General features: G+C 34.2%; 2 protein-coding genes across 5 annotated transcripts in view; one reads left to right on the top strand and one right to left on the bottom strand.

The window, feature by feature from the left end:
- The window catches only part of TBCK (TBC1 domain containing kinase), a 197,001-nt gene extending 196,078 nt beyond the window's left edge, over nucleotides 1–923 (bottom strand). For 3 of the 4 annotated variants that reach the window (XM_073237202.1, XM_073237205.1, XM_073237204.1), the window contains exon 1: nucleotides 654–923. The gene's annotated coding sequence lies outside the window, so the exon portion shown is untranslated. The remainder of the gene's footprint in view (nucleotides 1–653) is intronic. The other variant, XM_073237203.1, reaches the window with a different exon arrangement.
- A 149-nt stretch (nucleotides 924–1,072) lies between these two features.
- AIMP1 (aminoacyl tRNA synthetase complex interacting multifunctional protein 1) lies at nucleotides 1,073–26,435 on the top strand. The gene is made up of 7 exons (XM_017672696.3): nucleotides 1,073–1,268; nucleotides 7,645–7,778; nucleotides 8,978–9,091; nucleotides 10,331–10,495; nucleotides 13,172–13,383; nucleotides 16,132–16,300; nucleotides 26,186–26,435. Coding segments are annotated over exons 1-7 (963 nt in total). The 5' UTR covers nucleotides 1,073–1,266; the 3' UTR covers nucleotides 26,353–26,435.
- The last annotated feature ends 310 nt before the right edge of the window (nucleotides 26,436–26,745 follow it).

Genomic DNA, 26,745 nt, shown 5'->3' with positions numbered 1-26,745 from the left:
AAGTCAGTTGTGATTCCAGCGACAGGGCCATCAACTATGAACTAGACACAATTTCTGCCCTTGAAGAACTTGGGAGTAAAAAATGGTCAAATTAAAAAGATCAGAAACAGAAAAAAAGACTTCATCATGAATATCATGAATAAAAATGCTTACACATTTCTTCAGTGGGCGAATAACACTTACTTTATATACTTTACCCCAAAAAGTTGTCTTTCTGTTCCAAATCAAAATCGGGACAAGGGGCCCTGAAAAGCAACCAGTGAAACTCTAAAGTAACTTCCTTCCACCTGTTCACTTTCTCCTATTCCACAAGAAAATGTTAAATCTCGACAACTGACCAAACCTGTGAAACCAGAAACAAACCAAAGCAAGAGTTCGCATCGTGGTAACGGCGATTACACATTCTTTAACCTTCTCTTTGAGTCTTCCTTAGAAACAGGATGCAGTCAGTGATTACTTTCAATGAGCCGTCTACAGTTCCCAAAGGATTCAGGTAACCGAGTGCTGAGGGAAGACAGGCTCTAGCTACTGCTCTGCAGCAAGTTGCTCCATCAATCGACGGGGACAAGTGAGGCCACTCGCTGCACCTGACGTTCCTCTACCTCCCACAAGCCCCACCCACTACGACCCAGAAAACTGGGAAAACCTAATACCTGCCTCTGAGTCTGGGCGGACACAAAGAGCAGGGGATGGAGCTTCCACACAGGGCCCCGGCGCGGTTGCTGTGGCTGGCGTCACCGCTAAGGCTAGTGCGCAAGGCCCTGCATTTCAGGTGCTTCTACAAAAGTGGCCGCTCCTGGAGCGCCGGGCGTTCAGATACTGCCCTTGCTTTGGAGCAAAATCAGCCGGAGTTCCCAACTCGGAAACCGGCCGGGAAGGCGAGCTCAGCGACCTCCACTGACAGACAGCTCGCACCTCTTCCCCCACCCGTAACTCAGCCTGGTTTTTTTCCTCTGACCTCACGGCCTGCGCGACACAACACTAAGAAAAGACCCCGATCGCCGGCGTCTTGCCTCTTGCCCAATCTGGCAACAAAATGTAGCGACCGAGAAAGAGGTGCAGGGGGCCTGGCGTTAATGGCAGAGAGAACGGAAGACGGAAAGCATGGTGTGCCTGAGCTCAGGAAAGGGACGACAGAATTTGGAGTTGAATCTGCTCAGGCGTTAGCAGAGACACCTCCCTGGGTCCTTTCCACGGCGTGCGTGTGCGGCAGGCTGACCCTACTCGCTCCCCGCCGATGCTGCCGGTGTCCCTGCTCCCTGGTTCATGTGAGTGACGGCTGGGGAGGGTCCCGGGTTAGGCGGATTGCGGTTGTTTTTAAGCGTCTCCTTCCCTTACTAGCCTTCGGGAGATCGGGCCTGGCCTGCGGGTACGAGTGGGAAGTCCGCTCACACGAGCAGTGATCTCGCACTGGGAAAGCATTGAAAAACTCGGGGTCTTTTGAAGGAGCCAAGTTGAGAAAAGGGATTGCAGAGCCGAAGGAAAGGATGCTACTGGAAAAGATGTGTTCACAGTCATGTTTACTTAGGTGTGTGTTTGTGTGTGTGTGTGTGTGTGTGTGTGTGTGTGTGTGTGTGTGTGTAAGGACTGGGGCGGATGGAGGGGCAGCAATTCATTCATTTGCTAGTTATTAAGCGCCCACTATGTTCCAGGCACTGTTTTAAGCATTGGGTTAAGAGTAATGTACAAAAACAAACGCTTCTGGCTTCCTGTAGTTCAAATTTTATTGAGGAAGACACACACTAAACAAAATTAAGGAAAACATACCGTATTTTAGGTCCTAATTGAGTGCTAAAGAGAAAAATAATAGAGCAGGAAAGGAGGATATCGGTTGAAATTTTAGTATGGCCATAGAAGGTCTCACTGAAAAGATGACTTTCCAGTAAAGAGCCGACAAAAGTGAGAGAGTTAACCATACAGATGTCTTGGGGAAGTGCACTGAGGTAGAGGGACCAGCCATTCAAGGGAAGTGGTTTCAGCTGGAGACAATATTATAGGGAGCAGGAACAGGTTAGGAAGGATTATGAGGATATCTAAACCACTGGAGGGTTTTGAGCGGTGGAGTGGTATAGTATGACTTCTTTTTTAAAAAGGATCTCTTTGGTTGCTATGGAGAGTAGACTGAAAGGGAGAGGGTGGAGGAAGAAAGACCAGTTACAAGGCTTTTGCAGTAATCCGTAGGAGACAGGTGGTGACTTCACCAGGGGTGGTGAGAAATGGCGAGATTCTTAGTGCTTTTAATTTAGCTATGCAAGAGTATTGATGAATGGTGGGTAATTTTCTTTAAGTTAGGTTGGGACACACTTTAAAAATGAGTATGAGTTTTGGAGTAACAAACACAAGTTAAAATCTTTGCTTTGCTGTTTAATATTTGAAAGTAACATAAATTTTCTGGGTTTATAAAATGGGAATAACTGTCTCACAATGTTGTGAAGTTTAAGTGACAACATATATAATGTGCCTGACCTATTAAAGCAATGGTTGTTAATATTAGCTGTGTGCTTGGATGAGAAGTAGGAGAAAGGCAGTAGTGAGTGCATCTATGACTGCAAAGGGATGGTTAAATCCTATTAAAATCTGGACCAGGTAAAAGATAATCCTGTTGTGTGGTAAGAAGGCCATGGGAGACCTTGACATACCCCGTTTTGAATTTTTCTATGCCTATTTCACTGGACAGAATGGTTTTCAGTGTTACTCGCCATAGTATCTGAAATAGATAGACTGTCCTCTCATGGTCATCTACTCTTTAGCCATCCTCTCATAGCCAGTCTTTAAACCCTCCAGGGGTTCTCAATGTCCTCATTAGTAGAGGGGAAGAAGGTTCTCTGGTGAGTTAATGAAAACAAGAATAAATACAAATTTCTAGTTCTAATATGAATAAGTCATGGAGATGTTATATACAGCATGGTGACCATAGTTAGTAATGCTATATTGCATACCTGAAAGTAGCTAGGAGAGTGAATGTTGAAGATTATCACAAGAAAAACAGTTTTACAATTGTGAAAGATGTTACCTGGACTATTTTGGTAATCATTTTGCAAAGTATATAAATATCAAAATATGTTGTACATGTGAAACTAATACAAATATGTCAATTATACCTCAAAAAGTTTTTAATTTTTTAAGATTAAAAAAAATCACAAAGCTGAGTGACAGCTAGAATTTTAATTCATTCCCTGACTATAAAAAAAAAAGTAAATATGAACTTCACAAAAAGCACAGTTTTAGATCCTCCTTCTGAATTTCATCAAAAGTTGCTGAAAGTCCCCTGGAATTATTGCCCATTGCTGCTGCTATATATTTTGAATGTCTCTGGGATGCATTGTTCTCAGAATATTTAATTTTACTTCTTACCTTTTTAAAAATTCTGACTTTCGGCATGTTTTAAATCCTAGCAGGAATTTTAACCTTCTAAAAAAGCACCACATGGTGTAGCACTGTAGTAACAGTGGTCTCAGAGTTGGGTTACTTGGCAGTTAGATTACAAAGAAAGAAGTTTGGAAGGTAAGAATAGAGATGATGGTAATTACAAAACAGGAAAAAAGTGATTAAAATTACTTTATCAATTCTGATACACAGTTTTCTCATATTTACATCTCTAAATAGTGGCACATTTTATAATCTGTGTCTTAAAATCACTATAGACTAAGGCAATTGTGACATAGTTGGCAATGCCCACATTTATGGCAACTTGGTCCTGACTATTGATAGTGTCACCAGTTCAGTTATGTGTACTGTTAGTAGGTAGTTGTTGAGTTTGGTCTTCATTTTAAATTTCATCACTATTTAAAACATGCTTTAGCATTAAAATGAAAAGTTACTGTGTATGCAGAAATATAGGGAAACAAAAAAGTGATATAAGATAAAAATTGGGCTAAATTTAATAGATGACTTTCAGTAAATAATACAGGGTGTGACTAAGGAGAAGACATTGGAGTCGTTAAATTAGCTGTGATTTTTTTTTCTTAATGCTACATAAAATAACAGAGCATCTTATGATTGGAGCCATTTATAATTGATGACATCTTTGATTTGATGAAATACAGTATTTAGGGTGTCCTAAAAGAATATATATATTTTTAAGTGATTGCAATCCTGAAACAGTGACATCAGATATTTTGGGAAGTAAGAGAAACTTCCAAGTTTTCGCTGAGTTCCTGTTCTATAAATTAAAGTTGAAAATCTGAACTTAAAACTTCCATTTCAAAGCAGTAGCTTATTTGTTCATATTTGGTTCCTAACATTGAGAGCCTGGGGCAGGGAATTTGCTACTGAAAAGAAATTGCTGGCTATTTAGAACTGAGTGAGATAGACTTACTAAGGAGATTGCTAAGGTAAAGGGAAACCACTTAGAAATGATAGGAAGGAATCTCAGAAATAATCTTTTATGTGTGTATTAATGATTAAGATGTAGTCTAAATTCATGTATTTGGTAGAATGGGCTTGAGCTTTTATGATTAGAAGCGTCTTAAAATGGCTTTTTAGGTTTGATTTAGTGTGATAAGTGATGAGAAGAATAAAATTAATGTGTAGGGACAGATTAATTTACATAATCCTTCACAAAAGTTTTTTTGTCATAAAAGAATATGTTTAATTATTTTTTAATTTACTAAAGGAAAAGAAAATAACAGTCTGGAATCTAACTGTCCAAATGCAATTACATACTTGTGTACTGTTTTCTGTGTCTTTTCTTCTCTATATAAATGTTTTATATTTGCAACCTCTGTGCATGCAATTATATCTACTTTAATTTCATAATCATTTTTTAAATTTTAGCACAGACTAAGCCAGCATTCTCAAACTGTTTTAATAGAGAATACTAGTTCCAGTAACTGTTAATAGCTGTTCCTTGGTTAGGATTCCACAGTTAAATACATTGTGAAATGTTTCATAATTATATCCTTCAGAGAAATTATGGTTTGATCATTAAAGGAGCTAACTACAGAATCAGACAAACCTAAGTTTCAATCTTCATTTACTAAGTAGCCACATGACCTGAGCAAATGAATTTTAATTCGAGTTTCCTTCTCTGTAAATGGAGCTTATTACAGTATGCGTAGATGATCTATGTAAAGCAGGTAGCCAGCCCATAGTAAATGCTCTACAAATGTTACCTATTATTATTGTTAACATTTGTCATTTGTGAGAAACCCTGTGCATATAAGCATATTAAAAGCTCTGAGAAGACTAAGGAAATTTTAAGTTTTGAAATTTAGTGGACACTTAATGTAAACATGGAAAATCACGGTGGAGCGGTTGGCACACAGTAAATGAAATGAGCAATAGGTTGAATAGTAAAAGATCTGTCAGAAATTTTAAGCAGTGCTATATTTAAGCTAGAACTGTTGCCCTAAATATAACCTCAAAAAAATTTCTCTGGTTTACTGTGTTTTCCCCGTTTGTCTGAAAGCTTAGTGAGTATAGAGAACATGTTTAATTTTGCTTTGAAACTAGTACATGCTTCAAAATCAGGGACTATAAATAAAACTGGGATCATGAACTTAAGTTATAAGGGACCTGGCAGGTAATATAAATAGCAGACAACAGACAACAGGAGCAGTGATGTCTGTTTTACCCGCTAAAACTGTTCTCATTTTGTTTCAAACACTGTTAACCCTGGAATACAAAGGTGCTCCTGATCAGTGTGTTGGCAGTGTGTAATGCTAGAAGAGACTAGAGATCAGGACTAAACCCTAAAGAAAATCAACAAAAAGGAGCCTAAAAGGAGATGCCAAAGAAGTAGGAGGTGAAATCAGGTCAAAGTGTCCTCATTTAAAAAATTAAGAAAATGAAGCATAGAGAAGTTAAGTAACTACCAAGATCACACAGCCAGCCAGTTAATAGAATAAAAAGTGTGATTCAACCAAGGTTGTTCGTTGTAAATACTCTTTTAAAGAAACTATTCCCTTTTGCCAGTGCCGGTGATCATTATCTGTATATTGCTAGAAAACACTGACATAAACTTACGCATCCTACTTATATATTTGAAAACTTTTAAATGACAAGCAACAAATACTGGAAAGCCTGTTTGCAGAACCTCTAATCCTAAAAACATTAAATAGCTCTTAGCATTTGAGTAAAGTTTTGTCAAAACATATACTCTAAGACATATTTTTCATATTTGCATCATGATTAATATTGCCATGATAACCAGTTATTTGGGAGTAGAGAAAAAGTAGATCTGGTTAAGAGTTAGTGTGTTTTATAGTCATTCCTAGGTTTTATTTTGCCAAGTAAGCTTGATTATTGCTGGAGAAATGACTGTTCTAGCAAAACTTCTATAACTTTCTTCAAATGTCCATCTGTATTATTCTCTAAGATTCTGGCTTTGCAAACATCTGATTAACAACAATGGTATTTATTCTGGGTTCACTTTGATAAAAAAATGGCAGAATTTAAAAGGTGTTATCTTCATTTTATTCTTCATCTTCCATTTTTGTACCTTTTTTTCCTCTGTATTTTTCTAAACCATTAAATAATAGTCCATGTAGAAAATGAACAGTTTACTATGGCTCTTTGAGATTAACCCCCATTCATATTTCTTTCACTTACGAGCAACTTTATTTGTAAAGTTTTTTTTTATTGCTTCTGTATCATTAATTGTCAACATCATCATAATGTTTTTTGAGGGTTGGTTTTCTTTCTATAAAAAAGTAAATATTTCAGAGTGTTGTTCATATAGAATGCATTTTGCATAATAATTCGAAATTACAAAAGAATCTTGTATTATATGTCCATCATTAGCCAATTTTTTCTAAAAAAATTTTCGCCTTTCATTGAGTGTGCAGATAATAGAAAATCAGAATTATTTCAGCAATGCTTGTGTTACTGTTGTACTTTGAATCTAATTAATGTTAATCAGGTAAAACTGAGTAGCAGTTCATAAAAGTGTTAATGATTAACCCTGTCTTGTCAGTCTGTTTGTCTTAACACTTGGCAAGTTAAACTTTAACAAAGATTCTGATGAACATAATCTTTGCTTACATACATTTTTCTGTACATTGATAGGATGTTTCCTAATTTCTATGGTATCAAAATTTGTGTTTTTTTATAAAGGACACAGTATATATGCGGACATTATCTCTGAGTGGGCATGTGATTAATACTTCTCTAATTGTTGATGTTTTCCCTTATTGTTGATATTTATCTTTTAATTTGTCTTTTCTAATTCTGTTCCTCCTTAAAATTATATATATATAAACAGTAGAAATATTCAGTAGACTAAATTAATATATAAGGAAGTAATTCAGCAATTCTTTACTTTGGAATACAATACGGTGTACTACTCCATTATCACTTAGTTAAGGTTATTATTATTCTTTTCCCTTAGTGTTCCTGTCTTGTGTCATAATATTCTGCTGTGTTTTTAAGCATTCTTTGAAACTTTACAATGTAAAATATGGTCAAATAGCATGTCTTCTGCATTTACGAAAAAAAATTTCCTCTTCCATAAAGATTGAGGAATTAGTCTGTTTAACGTTTCTGCCTTTGGTTTGTTGCTGCCCTTAGGAAAAATATTTTTCTCACATATTGATCTGTTGCAGTAGAAAATGTTTTTCCTTTCAGCCTGCTCATTCATAGTGTCTTGTACAATAAATTTATTCCTTTTACAGTATAATTTACCATGTGTATTTTTTCACTTAGGGTTTTCTGCCGTTTCTTGGCAAAAATGGCAACCAGTGATGCTGTTCTGAAGAGACTAGAGAGGAAGGGTGCAGAGGCAGATGAAATTATTGAATATCTTAAGCAGCAAGTTGCTCTTCTTAAAGAGAAAGCAAGTAAGAAAGTTTAAAATGTTCTAAGGAGATAGTTAAAATGAATTCATTTATTGACAGAGTAAAAATAGAATGTTTACCACATAAATTATTCATTATCTTGATGATAATTTAGATTCTTTTAATAATTAGAGAAATAATATTCTAGGATTAAGGTAAATTAGAATTGGTGTATAGCTAATGTGTGATATGTGGAGAAAACAATTATTATTTCAGGAATACTGAAGGAAAACTAATGTTTAAGTTGTTATAGAATTAGAGATTAAAAATAAAGACAATTGTGTGAAATCAAATATGAACTCAAATACCTCCACCCTTGTGTAAAAGAGAATGTATATTTTCATACTGTTTTCTACCTGTAGCCTTTTTCTGAAATGATTTTTACAGTTTTTGCAATGCTTATTTAAGTTTTACTTGGAAATCGCTATGATACATACAAAAATAACAGATCTGAACCTGCTTTTAGGATTTAGGTTGATTTTTGTTTTGTTTGCTTAAGTGTATTTAGTTTCTTAATAGTCAAATGTTAATGTTGTGATGAAAATCCCAAAATTTTTTACCATCATTAATAGAAATAAAGGCTTTTCTCTTACATCAGACTGTGAATGCCTTATAGAATCCTATATTTATTCCCTAAAAAAATTCCCTTTATCAATTTTTTTGTAATTAAAAATATATTATTGTTATTTTTTTAATAAAAAACTTTGAAGTTGTTTCACTCATCAAATGTTTGACTAGCTGAACTTCTGAGACATCAGGAATAAAAAATTATTTAGCTAATTTTATAAGGTAATGATTAAAAAAGAAGACATGAGAATAGTTTTTTAATTGTTTGGTGTTATTATTAGCGCTCAGACTTAAAAAAAAGTTTAATATATCTCATATTTGTCTCTCTTTCTCACACTTTACATTTTGAGCCAGATTTTTAAGTTGTCATAAATATCTTTATAGAAGCTAGGAAAATGATTTATAAACAAAACCTTTTCTCTTCCACTATTATTTCACAGTTTTTTTCCCTTTTTCTCTAAGTACCATATTGTTTTAATAAATACTAAACTGTTATAAAAGAATTGGCCAAACATTTGGTTGTCAGTATTATTGTCCTAGCAATGTTTATACTGGCTGTGATCATTTCAAGTATTACTCATAAAAAACTTTTTAGAAGACATAGCTATTTCTTAACTGGATTTTCTTGATCCTAGTTTTGCAGGCAACGTTGAGGGAAGAGAAGAAACTTCGAGTTGAAAATGCTAAACTGAAGAAAGAAATTGAAGAATTGAAACAAGAGTTAATTCAAGCAGAAATTCAAAATGGAGGTGATTAAATATAGAACGGATAGGTTGTTTTGATTTGTAAAAATGGCTGTCTTACATATTTTTTACTAAGTTTGGTATTACGCTTGGTTTCTTACCCTCACAGCAGCACTTCTTATGCATTTGTTCTCCTTTACAGAAGAGAAAATGGAGGTTTAGAAAAGGCAAGCGATCTTGTCTAAAGTCATACAAATGTGGCAAAGCTGAGGTTCAAAAACCTATTTTTTTCTCTGTACTATACTGCAACTAATCATCACTATTCCCTGTTGAATAGTTATTGAAATGACTATAATGTTTAGTTAGTATTTATTAAGTTTTATTATGTGCTGTGGCACTGTGTGCACATTGTCTTATATTTTTTGGTGTTTTATCCTTAATATTGTGTATACACAAATATCCTTGTTTTATATAGGATTTTAATCAGTTTTTATACATGATGTTTTATCTTTTTATCTGAGGAAATTGAAGCTTGGAATTATAATTTGCCTGAAAGTGTATTAATTTTAAGTTATCCAAGTCAGCAGATAATTACCACTTCAACTGTTACTCTATAAATAAAATTAAAAATTTTATTGAATTATTTTAACGGTTCCTAGATAAGTTTACATTACTGTAAAACAACAATAATAATAGTTCTATTACAATTTCAAAGTTCCACACAGAAAGGCATTTGATTGTATCATAGAAAAACCTTCCTAGGTGAGTTGAAGAGGCCCAAGTATAGGGAAATCCTCTCTTAGTACTTTCTTTGACCATTCTGTTGTGACTTTTGAATGCTGTAGTATGAATTCTACCCTTAGTGAGCTAAATAAAAGTAAGGTAAAAATAAGTAACGTATGTTTAACACTGTCAACTAGAGGATATTGTTTGTCAGTGAAAAATGTGAGGCTAGTCGATGTTTTCAAAGACTAGATTTGGAATACAAATATAGAATTAAATAAACAGTTAACATATTAGCAATGTGAAACTGTATTCCATCTCTCGCTATTCTAGAGAATTGCCCTGAAATATTAAACTTTTCAATTCTGATATCATTAATGAAATTCTAAAGCAATTCAACAGTTGGAATTAAAGTATTGAATTCTGTCTAATGGTGAAATATAAAAATCGGGATATATGGAGCTTTATGATAACAATGAATTTCTCTTTTAAAAATAGTTCATATTTATGATTCATAGTTCCATACTTTTTATCTTGTTTATTGGTTTAATATAAATAATGTTATTTCATTTTCTGTTTCAGTGAAACAAATACCATTCCCATCTGGTACTCTACTGCAAGCTAATTCTACAGTTTCTAAAAATGTGATACAGTCTACACCATTAACAACTGTATCCTCTGGTGCTCAAGAACAGATAAAAGGAAGAGGAGGAGAAGAAAAGGTGAAAGAGAAAACTGAAAAGAAAGGTATGTTTAACCTTAAGGTTATTTGGCTCTTGACTGGTTTATCAGATGTCAACATTTTTGATAATAAAAATTTCAGACTTTATAAAATAGTATAAAGTTGGGAACAATATGATATTGGAACATAGAAACTGGGCTATAAAGGGTGTGTTAGGGGTGAACAAGTGAACAGGTTAAGAGTGTGGCATTTGAACTACAGGCACCAGCATAATTGAAAACATAGAAAGTAGAGATTCACTGTAGAGAACCATATGCAGTTTGGTAGTACTGAATTCTAGTGTATATTTGGGGGATAGTTTCAGAGAAATCACGTCAAATATTATTTTAGGACCAGTTGTGAAGATAAAGGATAAAGGATATTCTAGTCAAAGCAGAATGTGTAAACTAAGGTATGGGGTGTTAAGGTTTTAGGGACCCGAAAGAGCTGAATAGAAAATGTATCACCATTTACTTAGGCAACCAGACTAGAAACTTACAGTTAACCTTAACTTGTTTCTCTCCCCTAATTTTCATGTATGATTGGCCACCAGAGCCTTTAATTCCCATATTGCCAAAACATACCTAGAACCCAGCTCTGCACCTCCATTTTGTTAAATGGTATCTTAGTTCAAGATATCATGATCTCTCATTTGAATTAATGTTAAAGCCTCGTCTTTTCTAGTTTATCCTTACTTTGCTGTTTGAACTATTTTTCTAGTCATATCTGGCTATTTCTTTAATTAACTCCTTTCTAGGCTTCCATTTTCCTAGATGTGCCTAAAAAAGTGCCTTTATAATTCACTATATGTACCTCTTATAATACTGATACTCTTTTAAAATTGATTTGGAAAATATAAAATGCCTGAGGGATTTGTGAACTAACCTAAGCCAATTTAGCATCTAACATTGGTCAGTTCTTCTGTTAAACCTCAGTAGCCTGGGTGCATTAGTAGTAGATAAGGGCTATACTTTTCTCTTACCTAACTTCACCACTAGGTGGTACAGTTACAGTGAAAGCAGGTAAGACTAATTCTTCCACTGTAAAATTTATTAGAATCCTACAGCCTCTTACATGTTTGGTGCAATCCATACTCAGAGAAGATGCATCGTTATTTGTGACTGCAGGATCAGTCAGTGTTCTAATCAAATGAAACAAGAAAGCCTTTATGGGAGGAGGGAACACATAAGACTAAGTGGAGCTTTAGGTCTAGCACGCCTCTGTCCAATGGAACTTTCTGTGATTTTGGAAATGCTGTATAGTTGAATTATCCAACACAGTATCCAGTAGCCATATATGGCTGTTGAACATTTGAAGTGTGTCTAGTGTGACTAAAGAAGAGAATTTTTAGTTATTTTAAAATTATATGTAAATAGCTATCTGTGGTTGACAGCCTCTATTTTGGACAATGCCAAATGAGAGGGCTATTTTATAGGTTTTTGGCTGCTAGGATTGCCAGATTCTAAAATTCTGCTCATGGAAGGGCTGTTGTGCCCATATGATCTTTCTAGACTTCCACTTATGAGCATCACTTAATTTGTCAATGAAGTATTTAAAATCCCTTATGGTGACTAACAAAGCTGTTGTAATACATTTTAGTATTCGCAATCACCTCTAAAATGTAGATTCCTGATAAAGATATTTTAAATGGCTAGAAAATAAAATACACACACACACACACACACACACACACACACACACACACACCCCACACACATATACATATGATGTAGTTATATCGTACTGTGATACTGCAGTATTTTAAAGTAAATTATAGTATATCACTCAAAGAGAACTACTAAGATTTTTGGCATATTTTATTCTAGTAATTTTGTATGAATATTTCTGTATCATTTGAGTTTTTAACATTAAAAAAATCTTTGCTGATATCTTACATGGAACATGATACTTTAAAAAATTTGCTGATATTAAAAATTGTCCATTTTGAACTGACTGTACTTTCTCTTCTGTAAGCTATCTTTGTGTAAGTTATGAAGGTACTTTACACAAAATTTCCCTTTACCATTCTAGGCAGAGTTACTTTTTTCTATGCTTGTCTATTTCTTTGTATTTAAAATGTTTGTCATATATTCATTATTGACGTCCATTTTACTTAAAAGAGATTTTCAGTGCCTTGACACCATGAGCTACTCACTTTACTGTTTCTAATGCCTTAGATCTTAGTAAATATTTGTTTAAAGATTAGATACAGGTATAGTTGAGAAGCCACAATAGGTTATCCCTACCCTGCAGATTGGAGGGTGAACAAATTTTTATTTTGTGTCACTTTTTTATTTTCCAGAGAAGTTAAATGTAAACATAGGCACATAAAATGTAAACTTAGGCATATAAACTCTTTACAGATTGAATTTTGACTCAGTAGCTGAAGTAATCATATGCTAATGGAGTTACATTATCAGCGTATATGTAAAGTAGGATATTTTTTAAGATAATCAGAATAAAATGTTCTCTTCAACTCATATAGTCTTTAACTAGGAATATAGACAGTCAACAGAGAAATAGCTAAAATAGGGTTCAAGATTTTATGATTTGAATAATTCTTTCTTTCATTATAATTTAAGATCAGGTAGGAGAGAAACACTTTTTTTCCTTTTTTTTAAAAATCATTATCAAAGCTGTGGAGTTTTTCATAGTTTATTTTTATTAGACTTCTGATGTTCACCCATTCATAAATATTTTAGGAGAGAAAAAGGAGAAAAAGCAGCAGGCAGTAGCAGGAGGTGACAACTCTAAGCCAATAGATGTTTCCCGTCTCGATCTTCGAATTGGTTGTATCATCACTGCCAGAAAACACCCTGATGCAGATTCTTTGTATGTAGAAGAAGTAGATATTGGAGAACCAGCCCCAAGAACAGTTGTCAGTGGCCTGGTGAATCATGTTCCTCTTGAACAGGTAATTTGTACAACTAAAATTAACTTCTTCTGATACATGTCACTTTCATTCTCATTTTCTTGATGTTTTTCTATATAATTTTGTATCAGGTGGCCATACAACATGAGCCAATGTTTCTTAATTCAGATGATTAATTTGAATGTGATGAATTATGTACCAAAGAAGTACATGAAACTACCAAAATCTTGCAAGACATCTGTAAGTTAGGATCGAATTCATGAATAGAAAATTTGGTCAATTACTTTTTCTCAATTTTTCAAAATGTTTTTAGTTATTTCGTATGAAGTACAGTATGTATATTTTAGCATCGTTTCATCATGAAGTTTTATTATTCCTTAATTTTTTTGAAATCACCATTATACAAATTCAGAAGCACCAATCTAAAAGTAAGAGTACGAGTTTTACTTTTTTATAACTTAAGAAATATTTTCATACTTGAAGGAAAAAGAGGGGATCATGGAGACTGAATTTGTACTTTAATGGTATTCCTTTAAAAATTGGATGTTTTATATTTTGTTACTTAGGTATTTTAAAAAATATCTCGGTATATGTGGATATATACCAGTATGTATATTTCCAATGACAGTGGACAAAAATCAAAGACAGTAATAGTTCTTACTTTGCTCTTTCAGGACATCTTCTACAGTAATTTGAGTCTACCTGTTTTCTCCCCCATGGTGCTTCAGAGATATTGCGAAGACCATAGGCATCAATGTTAAGACAGTTTTACTTTTCTGGCAACTTTGGAGAACATTGCCAGCTGTGTTGCTTATTGGCTTTGTGAACTTGGACAGATCCCCACATTCATTCTATTTCTAGATGAAAATATTTGTTGATCACCTGCAGTGTACCAGGAACTATTCTAGATAAGGGATACAGCAGTGAATTAAGGTAGATAACAGTGAATTTAGATAGATTTGTTTTTTTAAGGGAAAAAATTTAGCCCTGCCTTTGTGAAGCTCACATTCCTGTGGGGGGAGTAAGAAAATTATAATATGTAGTGTATTAAATAATGATAAATATCAAGAGAAAATAAAGTAGGGAAACAGTAGATTTGAGAAATAAGGAAATATTGAGGTAAGGACAATGTTATTTTACACAGTGACCAGGGGAGGCCTTATAAAGAAAGTGACGTTGAAGTAAAGGTCCAAGAAAAAGAAAACAAGTCACATGTCTTATTTGGTGGAAAAGCATTTCAGGTAGCTGAGTCAGATTGTGCCTGGGATGTTCACAGAACAGCAGGAAGCAGTGTCACTACAGCTGAGTAAGGAATGTTGTGGGAGATGAAATTAGAGATAAGGGTCCCAACAACATAGGGTTTTAGAGGTCATCATACAGACTGGCCTTTATACTGAGTGAGATGAACGCCATTCGAGGACTTTGGAGCTAAGGAGTAACGTGGTCTGCCTCACATATTAATGCAATCATCTGGCTCCTCTGTTGAGGGGAGAAACATGAAATTAAGGAGATCAGTAAAGAAGTTTCTCATATCTATGAATAAAAAGATCGATTTGGCTTATGTGTGTACTTTTTTTTATCTTTTAAACATTCATATTATATAGACCCAGGACTCCTTCATAACCACTTACGAAGTTGGGTTCACAAGGAACCCTGGAGAAAACCAACTGATCTTGATCTAGCTCCAATTAAGAAAACGCCTCATCGGGGCTCTTTTCTGTTCTCATAAGTTGTAGTCTATTTTTTCTCTTGCAAAGGCTGTAATTCACAGCTATAAGCAAAGCTTTTTATAATATTCATCTGTATCTAATCCATCAAGACAGTACAAGTAAGCGTTCTGTAAAGCAAGTTCTCATATATGAGGCATTTTTAAGTTACTAATTTGAAGAGTCTTATTCATGAAGACCTCTAAAAAGGGGGCCTTTTGAATTTGAATCAGGCTCCCATCCCTTTTATTTTTAGTCATAGAATTTGGGGGTAAATTTGACATAACATTTATTTATAAAACCATCTTTTATTTAGAATGTCTCTTTTACCCACTGTAGTATATGTTCCCCTGCAGACCTATTATATGTCATTTCATTTTTAACCAGTGATTAGAATTTAAACAACTGTGTTCCTAATTTTTGACAGTTGAGGGGAAAACTAAGACACTTCAACTTTTGAAGATTAAAGAATTTTCTCTTTACTTCTCTAACAAACTCTGGAAATAGCCCTGCATGCTGATTGCAGTGTGCGTAATGCTTGAATTGTTAAATGTCAGTATTCCTTAAATTAGGAAATGAATCTTGCATGTGGAAATGACCAAGGGTGTATGAAGAAACATAATTGTGTATTTATTTAGTGGTAATGCTAAGCTAAATGCTTTATATGTGTGTTACGATTTAATCCTTGTAACAGCTCTTTAAGTTCAATATCATTTCCCTCATTATGTGAGGAAACAGAGATCAGCTTTATACAGTCTTGCTGCCAGTACATGTCAGCTGAAATTCAAAACCAAATCTCTTTCATTAGGTCATTTTTTAATTTATTCATTCAATAAATATTTAACTGGAAAACTTTGCCTCTGCTCTTTTTAACTGTTATACCTTATCAGTTTATAGAATTTTTTTCATGTGTATATAAGGCTTCATAACAACAATAAAAAGATTTTGGGCACACAGGAATGAAGATACATCCACAAAAGTAGAATGTTAGATATTTAGCTTATTAGGTATACTTTAATGTATTCTAGGTATGAGCATTCTAAGTTTCTGTATGTTTTTAATCACCAATTTATGTTTCACACAGATGCAAAATCGGATGGTGATCTTACTTTGTAACCTAAAACCTGCAAAGATGAGGGGAGTACTATCTCAGGCAATGGTGATGTGTGCTAGTTCACCAGAGAAAGTTGAAATCTTGGCACCTCCTACTGGGTCTGTTCCTGGAGACAGGGTTACTTTTGATGCTTTTCCTGGTGAGTGTCTGTTAGTCATTATTTGAAATAGTTTGGGAGTTACTGTTCTCAAAGTGATGCTTGTAGTATTTAAGTTTAAAATCAATCCTATGTATGGCTCACAATACTTTACATTAAATGACCATTACTAATGAGATGATGATGATGATTGAGTTTATTGAAATTGATTCAATATAGCACGTTAAGCACAACAACCATTCTCCTTCTCATGAATAAAATTACATGAAACACCGGAGAGTGATTTTGCCCCAGGTAAATTACTAATAATAATACCTCCATAGCAGAAGAGTATGGTATGGATAAAAAACAAATTAATGTGCTGCTTAATCATTTAAGCTATAGATTATCTCAGAATGCAACACAGGAAGATGAAGTGATGAATAGTTCAAACATAGTGGATACATTTTCAAAAGCCATTTAATAATATACTTGTATATGCCTTTATTTGACTTTAGGATATAGAGAAAATCTCTAAATTAAAACTCATATTTATTTTAATAATCTAAAAGGAAGTTTCATTTCAGATTGCTTATTTTCTCCAGTGAGATGCTCCTGAGACAGATAAGTTTCATGTGAGAAAGTTTCTTCAAATAGGTCTTTGAAGCAGGAGAGAAAGGATGCTTGGCAGACGTAGAATAAATAGTTCTTTCATAAAAAAGGGAAGACCTTATAAGAGGAAAAAGAGTTAGAAATTAAAAATGGTTAGAAAAATAGACTGCATTTACTTAAAGGATGTTCATATGACTTGAGTAACAGGAAAAGCATAAATTAAAATTAGAGTAACAAATAGAACTGATTTGGAGACATTTATAGAAACAGCTGAATTATAATGGAGTATCAGGGTTGATGTGATTAAGTAGGCCTTTTGTTTAATCCTCTGTTAACTGATGAAATATTCCAATATGAAGAATATTAACATTGGAATAAGATAGAAAATATGGATAAAAACATGGGTTTTTTCCTTGAAACTCAGCTACCCACTCCTAATCAAAAGTAGGCTAACCTTTTTTAGGGTTTTTTTTTTTTTAAGGATTGTTTAACAGATATCTATGACTTTAAATGTATGTGCATGTCTGAGCCTTGCTGGATTGGAAACCATAATGGTTTGTGCTCTAAGAACCTTTTTGATAAATTAGGGTTTGGGAAAATCCCAGTCTGAATAATTTCTCAAATCAGCATGATGGCTTTAAGATCTGAAAGCACATGATCACCACTCCCCTACCACATATCAAAACACTTCCCCAATCCTCGTACTTCAGGGTTAGCTATCAGGTGTACACCTGATAAAGCTGAAATTCTATTCAGAAGAATTCACTAAATTGGAATAGAACGATGATAAAAGTTAACTTTTTCTTTTAAAATTGAGCATGCTTTGAAAATGAAAAACAAATTTTGGTTTACCTTTTCAAAACATGTGCCTTTTCATTTAAATACTTAAGATGTAGTACTTTTTATAAGTCTTGTTTTTTGATATAAATTGTAGAGTTGCACATTTAGAACTGGAAGAAGTCATCTACTTTAACCTACTATTTTGCAAATTTGGAAACTGAAGCCCAACAAAACTTAGTTACATGCTAACAGTTATATATAGAGTTAGTAGAAGAATCAAACAATAGCTTGTGCCTGACTCTACAATACTGTGTAGTATTTTTGTTGATTGTCACTTGCTATAAATTAATATGGATTATTTCACTAATGAAAGCTTATAGTTCTTTTATTTCCATGACAGCTTTCATTCCCTTACCTCATAGAATTAACAGGTAAGTACTTCAACATTTGGATAGTTGTTATTATCTGGTTTTACCATTAAGTAAATTGAACAAAGTTTTTCTTTAGTTACTTGTGACTTAGCATTAGACACACTAATAGCCCAGTATGGAATTTCTTGCCTTTACCATAGTCTTGAAGCTCTCTGATTGGCTATTTGTGTGTTTATATTTGCATTGTTCCAAAATATGATGTTTCTTCCAAATTCATAGTTTCCCCTTGTGCCTTAGCATGTAAATATTGGAGAAGATACAAATAATATTTGTAAAGTGAAAGAAGGGAAAACCTAATTTTGAAATGGCCCATGAAGTTGCTTGATCTATTATTATTCTCTTATCACTTAAAACCACTGTTAACCAAGTTGAACAGCATTATATACCTGATAAATTTTGGTACGAGGTCTGTTAATACTCATTCTTGCTTGTGCTTTCACATCAGTTACTGCTTCTGTAGCAGTAAATTTGAAGGGAAATAACATTTAATACTATGCAACAGACTATTAGTCTTAATATGGTTTTTTTCTTTTTCCAGAGAGACTCTTGATTTAACAGTGCATTACTTTTCACCATCTGTTTTACATTTTAGAGCTTAAGGTATCGGCTAGTACATTTTGATGTTCACTTGATGTGCTCAGTGTCTAGAGATTTACATTTCATCTTACATATATTAGGTGTTGTATAGAAATTGCAATTGGGGTTTAAACCTGTGAATTACTGTTTGGCCTTGAAAAGGCTTTTTACACTTTACTGTTTTCTCCAGCTACAAACCCAAAACCTGCCATAGAGTTTAGAAGATGCCAAACAATATTTTCCTAACAATGACTATGAAATCTCCCACCCAGTACTTTTTAAATCTTTAATGTGTGAAGCTATAAATTTTAGTATTTAAATATGGTAACCTATCCCTAAGGCACCAAGGAAAGATAACTTGAAAGTAATATTATAGCTAGAAGACAAAGAGAGCATTCTCAATTCCCTTTTTTGAAAATGTACTTTTTGGTCTAATAATAAATGAGAATTTGCATTCAGACTTTTAACTCCCAACATCATTTTTATTTCTATTGGCACTGAGTCTTATTAATAAATATAAGTCAGTGATTATCACACAGCATGTATGATATGTAAGATGTTTAACTTTTGGATCCATTTGTTCTTTAAAAAAATTAAAATAAAAAACAAACTTGTCTATATTTGCCTTTTCTCTAAAACCCATTTCAGTCAGGTTTCTCTCTCTACTATTCTACCAGAACTGTTCTGATCAAGATCACCAGCTACTCTTTGAAGCTTAATGTTCATGGCCAGTTCTCCATCTTTTTCTTAATTAAATTGTCTTCTGGCACCATGCTCTCCTTGTGGTCCTTTTGCTTCACTGGCTGCTTTTCTCATCTCCTTTGCTGATTCTTCCTCAATTCTCTGACCTCTTAACGTTGGAGTGCCTCAGGTCTTGGTCCTTGACTTCTCTTTTTCTTTCCACTCTTGGCCTCTTCCTTTTTTATTTCCATGTTCATTCCCTTTGCTATTTTATCCAGTCACCTGTCCAGCTGCCTACTGACTTTTCACAAACATGTTTCGATGGAGAATACATGTCCCAAGCTTCCCCCTAGAGTTCCCTTTTCTGTAGTATTTCCTGCTCATCTAACAGGACCTCCATTCTCCCAGCTCTGTGTTGTTTTTTTTACATGTTCCCCTTCAGAAAAACCCTAGTGGCTGTATCTCCTGAGCACACCTGGAACCATTCTCACACCTCCAGCCCCACCGCCTTGGTCATGACCAGCATCTCTGACCTGGATAATCTCAGAGCCTTCTCACTGGTCTCCCTGCTTTTGCCCTTACCTTCTTTGATCTATTTTTAATTTATAGCAGGCAGAGTGATACAGGCCGGGTTATATTACTTGTCTGTTGGAAACTATTAAAAGCTTTCTAGTTGACTACAGTATACACCAGTCTTTACAAATGGCCTCCTATTATCTCATTTTAAACTCACTTACTCCAACTCTTCCTCAATCATTCCAGGTGGGCCATGGGCTCTTTCCATGATAGCTGTGTGGCTTGGTCCCTCATCCTATTCAGATCTTTGAAATGTCACATCTTCTTTGTTTTAGTTTTTCTCCAAAATATTCACCATCATCTAGTATATTGTACATTATTTATTATCTGTCTACACAGAAATGTAAGCATCATGAAATCAAGATTTTCTTTTTATTTGTTATTCATTGCTATATTCCGAGCATCTGGAAAAATGCCTGGCATAGAGTAGGAGTTCAATAAATTGTTTAATGAATAAATGGAAAAAAACATGCTAGTAAAACATGTTAAGAGCAAAAACCAAAAAAAACAGTATTTGTGGAACAGACATGAGTACTTGCCTTCATTACTGACAGGATCATTCCAATCCATCAAACCACTTTCCTTTACAGGTTAGCTTTATAAAATTAATTGGTCCCCATTTGCGATTAGCTCTATAAAATTAATTGATCCCTATTTGCAAAGTTATACTTAATTTTTTTACCACAAATGGCAATAGTTGCAGTAATTATAGTTCAAAAACCCAAACAAACATAAAATAATTATGTTAGTGCCATTCTTTTTATGGCCATGGCAGATACCAAAAAGAAGTTGATGATCAGTGACTGTTCTGTGCAAAAGAGGCCTAATTAAAATGGAGTTTTGGTTCTTATTCCAGGCTGTGAATGCCTGGGAGTCTGGAATTTGTATTTATTGCTCTTTATAGGTTTTAAATGCTGAGAAGGTGGTCACAACTTTTGACAAATGTACAAACTCCTTTCTCAACTAGTTCCTATTCCTTGTGTGTTTTGTTTAGAGTGAGTTACCTGAAATAATCCCTGAATGATTAGTTCTTTAAAATATGTGTAACCATTTCCAAATGGTAATTGGTGGCATGTGTTTAGCAATTTCAGAGGCTGTGCCATTTTTAGCTTTGAGAACTTTTGTTGATATCATGATTTGCCTTTTTTGGATAGCCATGGTAAAAAAAAAAAAGAAAGGAAGGGAAGGAGGGAGGGAGGAAGGAAAGGAGAAAGGAAGGAAGGAAAATAAGATTGAGAGGAAGGATAGAACACACAGAAATGATGACAGACTTCTCTGGAAAATACAGTTCATTAAAAAAATTTGTTTAAAAATATTAAGTATTTTTTTCACGGGAGGTGATTAAAACTTTCAGATTAGCTTTGTACACTACCAAATAGTATATTGTTGACAAACATTTTAGGTAAGTTAAAAGGTTAATATGCCCATCTAAGACTTCTCACCTCTGAATTATATTCAGTGATCATAATGTGATAGGTTTTCATTATAATCTCAAAAATTTAGTTCTCTAAATCAATTGTTTCATTTATCAATTTGTTAAAGTCTTGCAACTACATCCAGAGTGTTAAGTCTGGTGTGTTAAAAGCAATAGTCAAGCTTTGGAGGTTCCTCTTAAGAGTTTGTAGTTTTAGTTCAAATCTGTGTTCCTTGAAATTACTACAGTCTTATGTAAGAAGTTTAAAACTTTCAGCTCTTGGCTCCATTAGTGTGGGTGATCTGGGAATCTTTGCAAGTCTCAGCTTTTTTTGTCTGTAAGAAGGAGTTTTGTCTGTAAGAAGGAAGTTTCTACTTCCTGTGGGTTTTGTAAGATTTAACTTTTGAAACACTTAGCTACCTGCCTCATATTTTAAGTTCTTAGCTGTAACTTTTGTGCTTCAAATTCATCTGTAAAATGGGAATAGTTAATAGAATAGGCATACTTTGATTTATTGTACTTCACAGATACTGTGATTTTTACAAATTGAAGGTTTGTGACATTGCTGTGTATAGACATTTGTTCACTTCCTGCCTCTATGTCACATTTGGTATTTTTCTCAGTATTTCAGACTTTTCCATTATTATATATTGCATTATTATTATTTCATTGTTAAGGTGATCTATGATCAATGATCTTTGATGTTATTTAGAATTGTTTTGAGGAGCCATGAACTGCACCCATACAAGGTGATAAACTTAATTGATAAATGTCATGTTTGCTCTGACTGCTCCAGTGATCAGACTGTCCATCTCTCTTCCTCCCCTCTGGCCTCCCTGTTCCCTGAGACCCAACAGTAGTGAAATTAGGCCATTTGATAACCCTACAACAGCTTCTAAGTGTACAAACAAAAGGAAGAGTCATGTATCTCTCACTTTACATCAGAAGCTAGAAATGATTAAGCTTAGTGAAGAAGAGACGTCAAATGCCAAGATAGGTGGAAAGCTAGGCATCTTGCACCAAATAGCCAAGTTGTGAATGCAAAGGAATAGTTCTTGAAAGAAAGTGCTGCTCCAGTGAACACACAAATGGTAAGAAAGCAAAACCACCTTCTTGCAGAGAGGGAGAAAGTTTTAGGGGTCTGGATAGAAGATCAAGCCAGCCACAACATCCCTTAAGCCAAAGCCTAATCCTGAGCAAGGCCCTAACTCTCTTCAATTCAATGAAGCCTGAGAGGTGAGGAAGTTGCAGAAGAAGAATTTGCAGCTAGCATAGTTGGTTCACAACATTTAAGGAAAGAAGCCGTGTCCATATCAGAAAAGTTAAGGTGAAGCAGCAGGTTATCCAGAGGATCTAGTTAAGATAATTAATAAAGGCAGCTACACTAAACAGATTTTCACTATAGATGTGACCCTTTTTCACTGGGAGACGATGCCATCTGAAACTTTTATAGCTAGAAAGAAGTCAGTTCCTAGCTTCAAAGGACAGGCTGACTCTTGTTATGGGCTAATGCAGCTGGTGACTTTAAGATGAAGCCAATGCTCATTGACCATCCCCAGAATCCCTGGGCACTTAGGAATTACGCTAATTTTATTCTGCCTATGCTCTAGAAATGGAACCACAAAGTCTGAATGACAGCACATCTGTTTATAGCATGGTTTACTACTATACCGAGTATTTTAAGTCCATTCTTCAGACCTACTTCTCAGAAAAAAGATTCCTTTTAAAACATTACTGCTCATAATAACACAGAGAAAACAAGTAATGATTCTGTAGCATCTTACTATGTTGATTGTCAGTGACTGTAATGGGGTATGTGGTGGGGACTTGATAATAGGGGGAGTCTAATAACTATAATATTGCTCATGTAATTGTACATTAATAATACCAAAATAAAAATAAAAATTCAAAAATTTAAGAAAAGCAAAAAATATATATATTACTGCTCATTGATAGTGTACCTGGTAACCTGAGAGCTCTGATGGGGATGGACAATGAAATTAATGTTGATTTCATGTCTGCTAACACAGCATCCATTCTGTAGCCCCTGAAATAGCAAGTAACTTTGACTTTTAAATCTTTTTTTTCAAATCTCACTTACTGCTTTTAAAAAAGTTACATATGATAAAATGCACACACCTTGGTGTACTGTTTAATGAGTTTTGACGTGTGAATATACTCATGTAATCATCACCCAGAGCAAGAAGTCTTATAATAGGAGAAATAATTTTGTAAGGCTCTAGCTGCCATACATAGTGATTGTTCTGATGGATCTGGGCAGAGTAAATTGAAAGCCTCTGTAAAGGATTCACCATTCTAGCTGCGCCATTCATGGGAAGAGGTAAAAATATCAACATTCACAAGACTTTGGGAAAGGTTGATTTCAAACCTCATGGATGACTGAGGGGGTTCAAGACTTCAGTGGAGGAAGCAACTGCAGATGAGGTGGAAATAGAAAAGAACTAAAATTAGAAGTAGAGCCTGAACTGCTGCATCTCATGATAAAACTTGAATGCATGAGGAGTTACTTGTGGATGAGCAAAGAAAGTGGTTTCTTGAGATGGAAACTACTCCTGGGAAGATGCTGCAAAGGTTGTTGAAATGACAACAAAGGATTTAGAATATGACATAACTTACTTGATAAAGCAGCGGTAGGGTTTGAGAGGATCGACTCCAATTTTGAAATAAGTTTTACTGTGGATGAAATGCTATCAAACAGTATCACATGCTACAGAGACATCATTTGTGAAAGGAAGAGTCGATCAGTGTGGCAAACTTCATTGTTGTTTTATTTTAAACAATTGCCACAGCCTCCCCAGCCTTCAACAACCACCACCCTGATCAGTCAGCAGCCATCAGCATCAAGGCAAGATTATGCTGAAAGCTTGGATGATGGTTAGGATATTTTAACAGTCAAGTATTTTTTTAATTAAGGTATATACATTGTTATTTGTATATAATGCTATGACACATTTAATACACTACAGTATAGTGTAAACATCATTTTTATATGCACTGGGATATAAAACAATTAGTTTGCCTCACTTTATTGTAATACTTGCCTGATTGCAGTGGTCTGAAACTGGACCCACAATATATCTGAGGTATGTCTAGTCACTGTTTCATTTTTAGTTTCATTTTATGTTCTACTGTAGATACATCATTCAATTTAACTTTTCTGTCATCTCTGAAAACCTGAATATCAGAGGACACTTTAAAATATTCTTGCCAGTTAGTTTTATGGCAGTTTGTGAAGAACTAAACACAATCACTATGGCTAGCCAGTTTACTCAGTTTTGTTATTCCTGTATATGGATGAATGGAGAGTAAATTCCAGTTTAGATAATGAAATGTAATAAGACATAAAATATAGTTCTAGTAATATTTAAAATATTCTTTGTAAAGTAATTCTAAGGGATTTCAGCTTGGGAGCCACTTAGAAAAAGATCTGGAAAGTAATATTTCTATCACTACTTAATTATACTTCAGTAATATTTTTTTATTATGTCCTGGCAAACCACTTTGCATTTGAAGCTAATGCATAAGATATGTTACTTTTCTTTTGTTTTTTCTTGAACTGATTCTTCATTCCAAATGTTATTGAACATCCACAACTACTAAAATTATGTTACATTGAACTTTTCTCTTAACTTCTTTATCATTCATTAAATAGAGGTATTTCTTGGTGTACTAGTGGTCTTAAAGCCTATACCAGATACATTCTACAACATATTTATCTCTTATTGATGGTAAACTCTACTGTGTGATTTACTATAGAGGGGATGGGGTATTATCCACATGTAAGAGTGTTATTTGTTTCTTTTCTGAATCATAGTCAGGAGGCAAGGTACTCTACTAGCAGAACAAGGCCTTTGGTGTGAAATCCTGACTCCACTTGTTTATGTGACTGAGCAATTTATCTTTTCAGTTTTTTTATATTAAAAATTAGATTCAGTGTTGTGTGAATTGCATGCAACAACTAATATAGTTGACCTTTGTGCGGTATGGGTTTTTACTGTGTGGGTCTGTTATATGTGTATGCTTTTTAGTAAATATTTTAGAGAATTTTTTTGGTTGTTTGTGATGATATGAAAACCAGATTTTTTTCTCTAGCTTATTTATTGTAAGACCGCAGTATGTAATACATATTCAAAGTATGTGTTAATTGTATATGTTATTGGGAAGGCTGGTCAACAGTAGGTTATTAGTTAAGTTTCCAGGGAGTCAAAAGTTAAACACAGATTGTCAACTGTATGTAAGTGGGTTCCGCTAACCCCCATGTTCAAGATTAGCCGTTTTCCTTGTGCTTAGGAAATGCTAGTCTAGTCTCCTTACTGCCCCTTTCTGTTGTCATCTCACCAAATGGTATGGGCAGCAGATGAAATCCAAAGTAGTTACCATATTTAGCTAGACAATTCCAGCATTTAAGCCATCCTCCAGTACTGAAATCTTTAAGCACTATAGCAGCAGTCTGGTAATTTTTTTGTATGTTGAAACCTATAGTAAAGCATAAATTGCTTCTGCCGTGTGTAAAAATATAACACATGAAATCTCTCTTAAAAATTTTTCTTTATATGTACTGATAAAATGAGTTTCTTACATTTTTTGTTTTAGTAATTTAGAGAATAAATTCATTGAGCTGTATTACCTGCAATAATATTTATTGTAAGAGTAAAAAAATAATGTCTTTACCATTTGTAAGGAAACGACAAAATATTTTGCCAATCAAGAATATAAACTGTTGACATATAAAAGTAAAGTAAATGTTAAATTCTGATTAGGTCTAAAGATGAGAAAGTGCTGCCAAGACAATTTTTTAGAATCCTCTACAGACAACATAATGTTAGTGATGTAATTTTTTTTTTTTACCCCAAACAGGAGAGCCTGACAAGGAGCTGAATACTAAGAAGAGGATTTGGGAGCAGATCCAGTCTGATCTTTACACCAATGAGGAGTGTGTGGCCACGTACAAAGGAGCTCCCTTTGAGGTGAAAGGGAAGGGAGTGTGTAGGGCTCAAACTATGACCAACAGTGGAATAAAATAAAATAAAATGTCTCATTTACTGAAATATATTGGAAAAAATTTAATAACAATAAAAAGAAATGTATTTGTCACTTGTACCTAAAATTTAAATGGCTCATTTTTGTGTTATTTCTCTTTCAGACTTGGCTCGTCTTTTACCTAGTATATCTTTTTAATTGATTGGAGAACCATTACACTTTTACCTCTGGTTTTTTAATCCTTTGTAATGTAGGGAGGAAATTGCCTATGTTTTGGAATTTTTTTACCAGTGATGTTGGTTAGCAGATGGTTTTTTCTTTATACATTTAGATAACCTGAACTAGATTAACATTTATTTCTTGTTTGTAGGCACATGATGTGTGAAATTTCAAGCCCTTTGATTTTTTTTTAGTTAATGTATCAATGATATACAATC

Source organism: Manis javanica, chromosome 5 (assembly GCF_040802235.1).
Source record: "Manis javanica isolate MJ-LG chromosome 5, MJ_LKY, whole genome shotgun sequence".
Taxonomy (NCBI): Eukaryota; Metazoa; Chordata; class Mammalia; order Pholidota; family Manidae; genus Manis; species Manis javanica.
Note: the sequence above shows the minus strand (reverse complement) of the source record. Positions and strands in the feature narration are given on the sequence as shown.

Excerpts from the sequence above, each read along its gene's own strand:
- AIMP1 (XM_017672696.3), top strand. Across the intron at positions 9,092-10,330 it reads AGCAGAAATTCAAAATGGAG|TGAAACAAATACCATTCCCA; the intron begins GTGATTAAATAT and ends TTTCTGTTTCAG. Across the intron at positions 10,496-13,171 it reads AGAGAAAACTGAAAAGAAAG|GAGAGAAAAAGGAGAAAAAG; the intron begins GTATGTTTAACC and ends TAAATATTTTAG.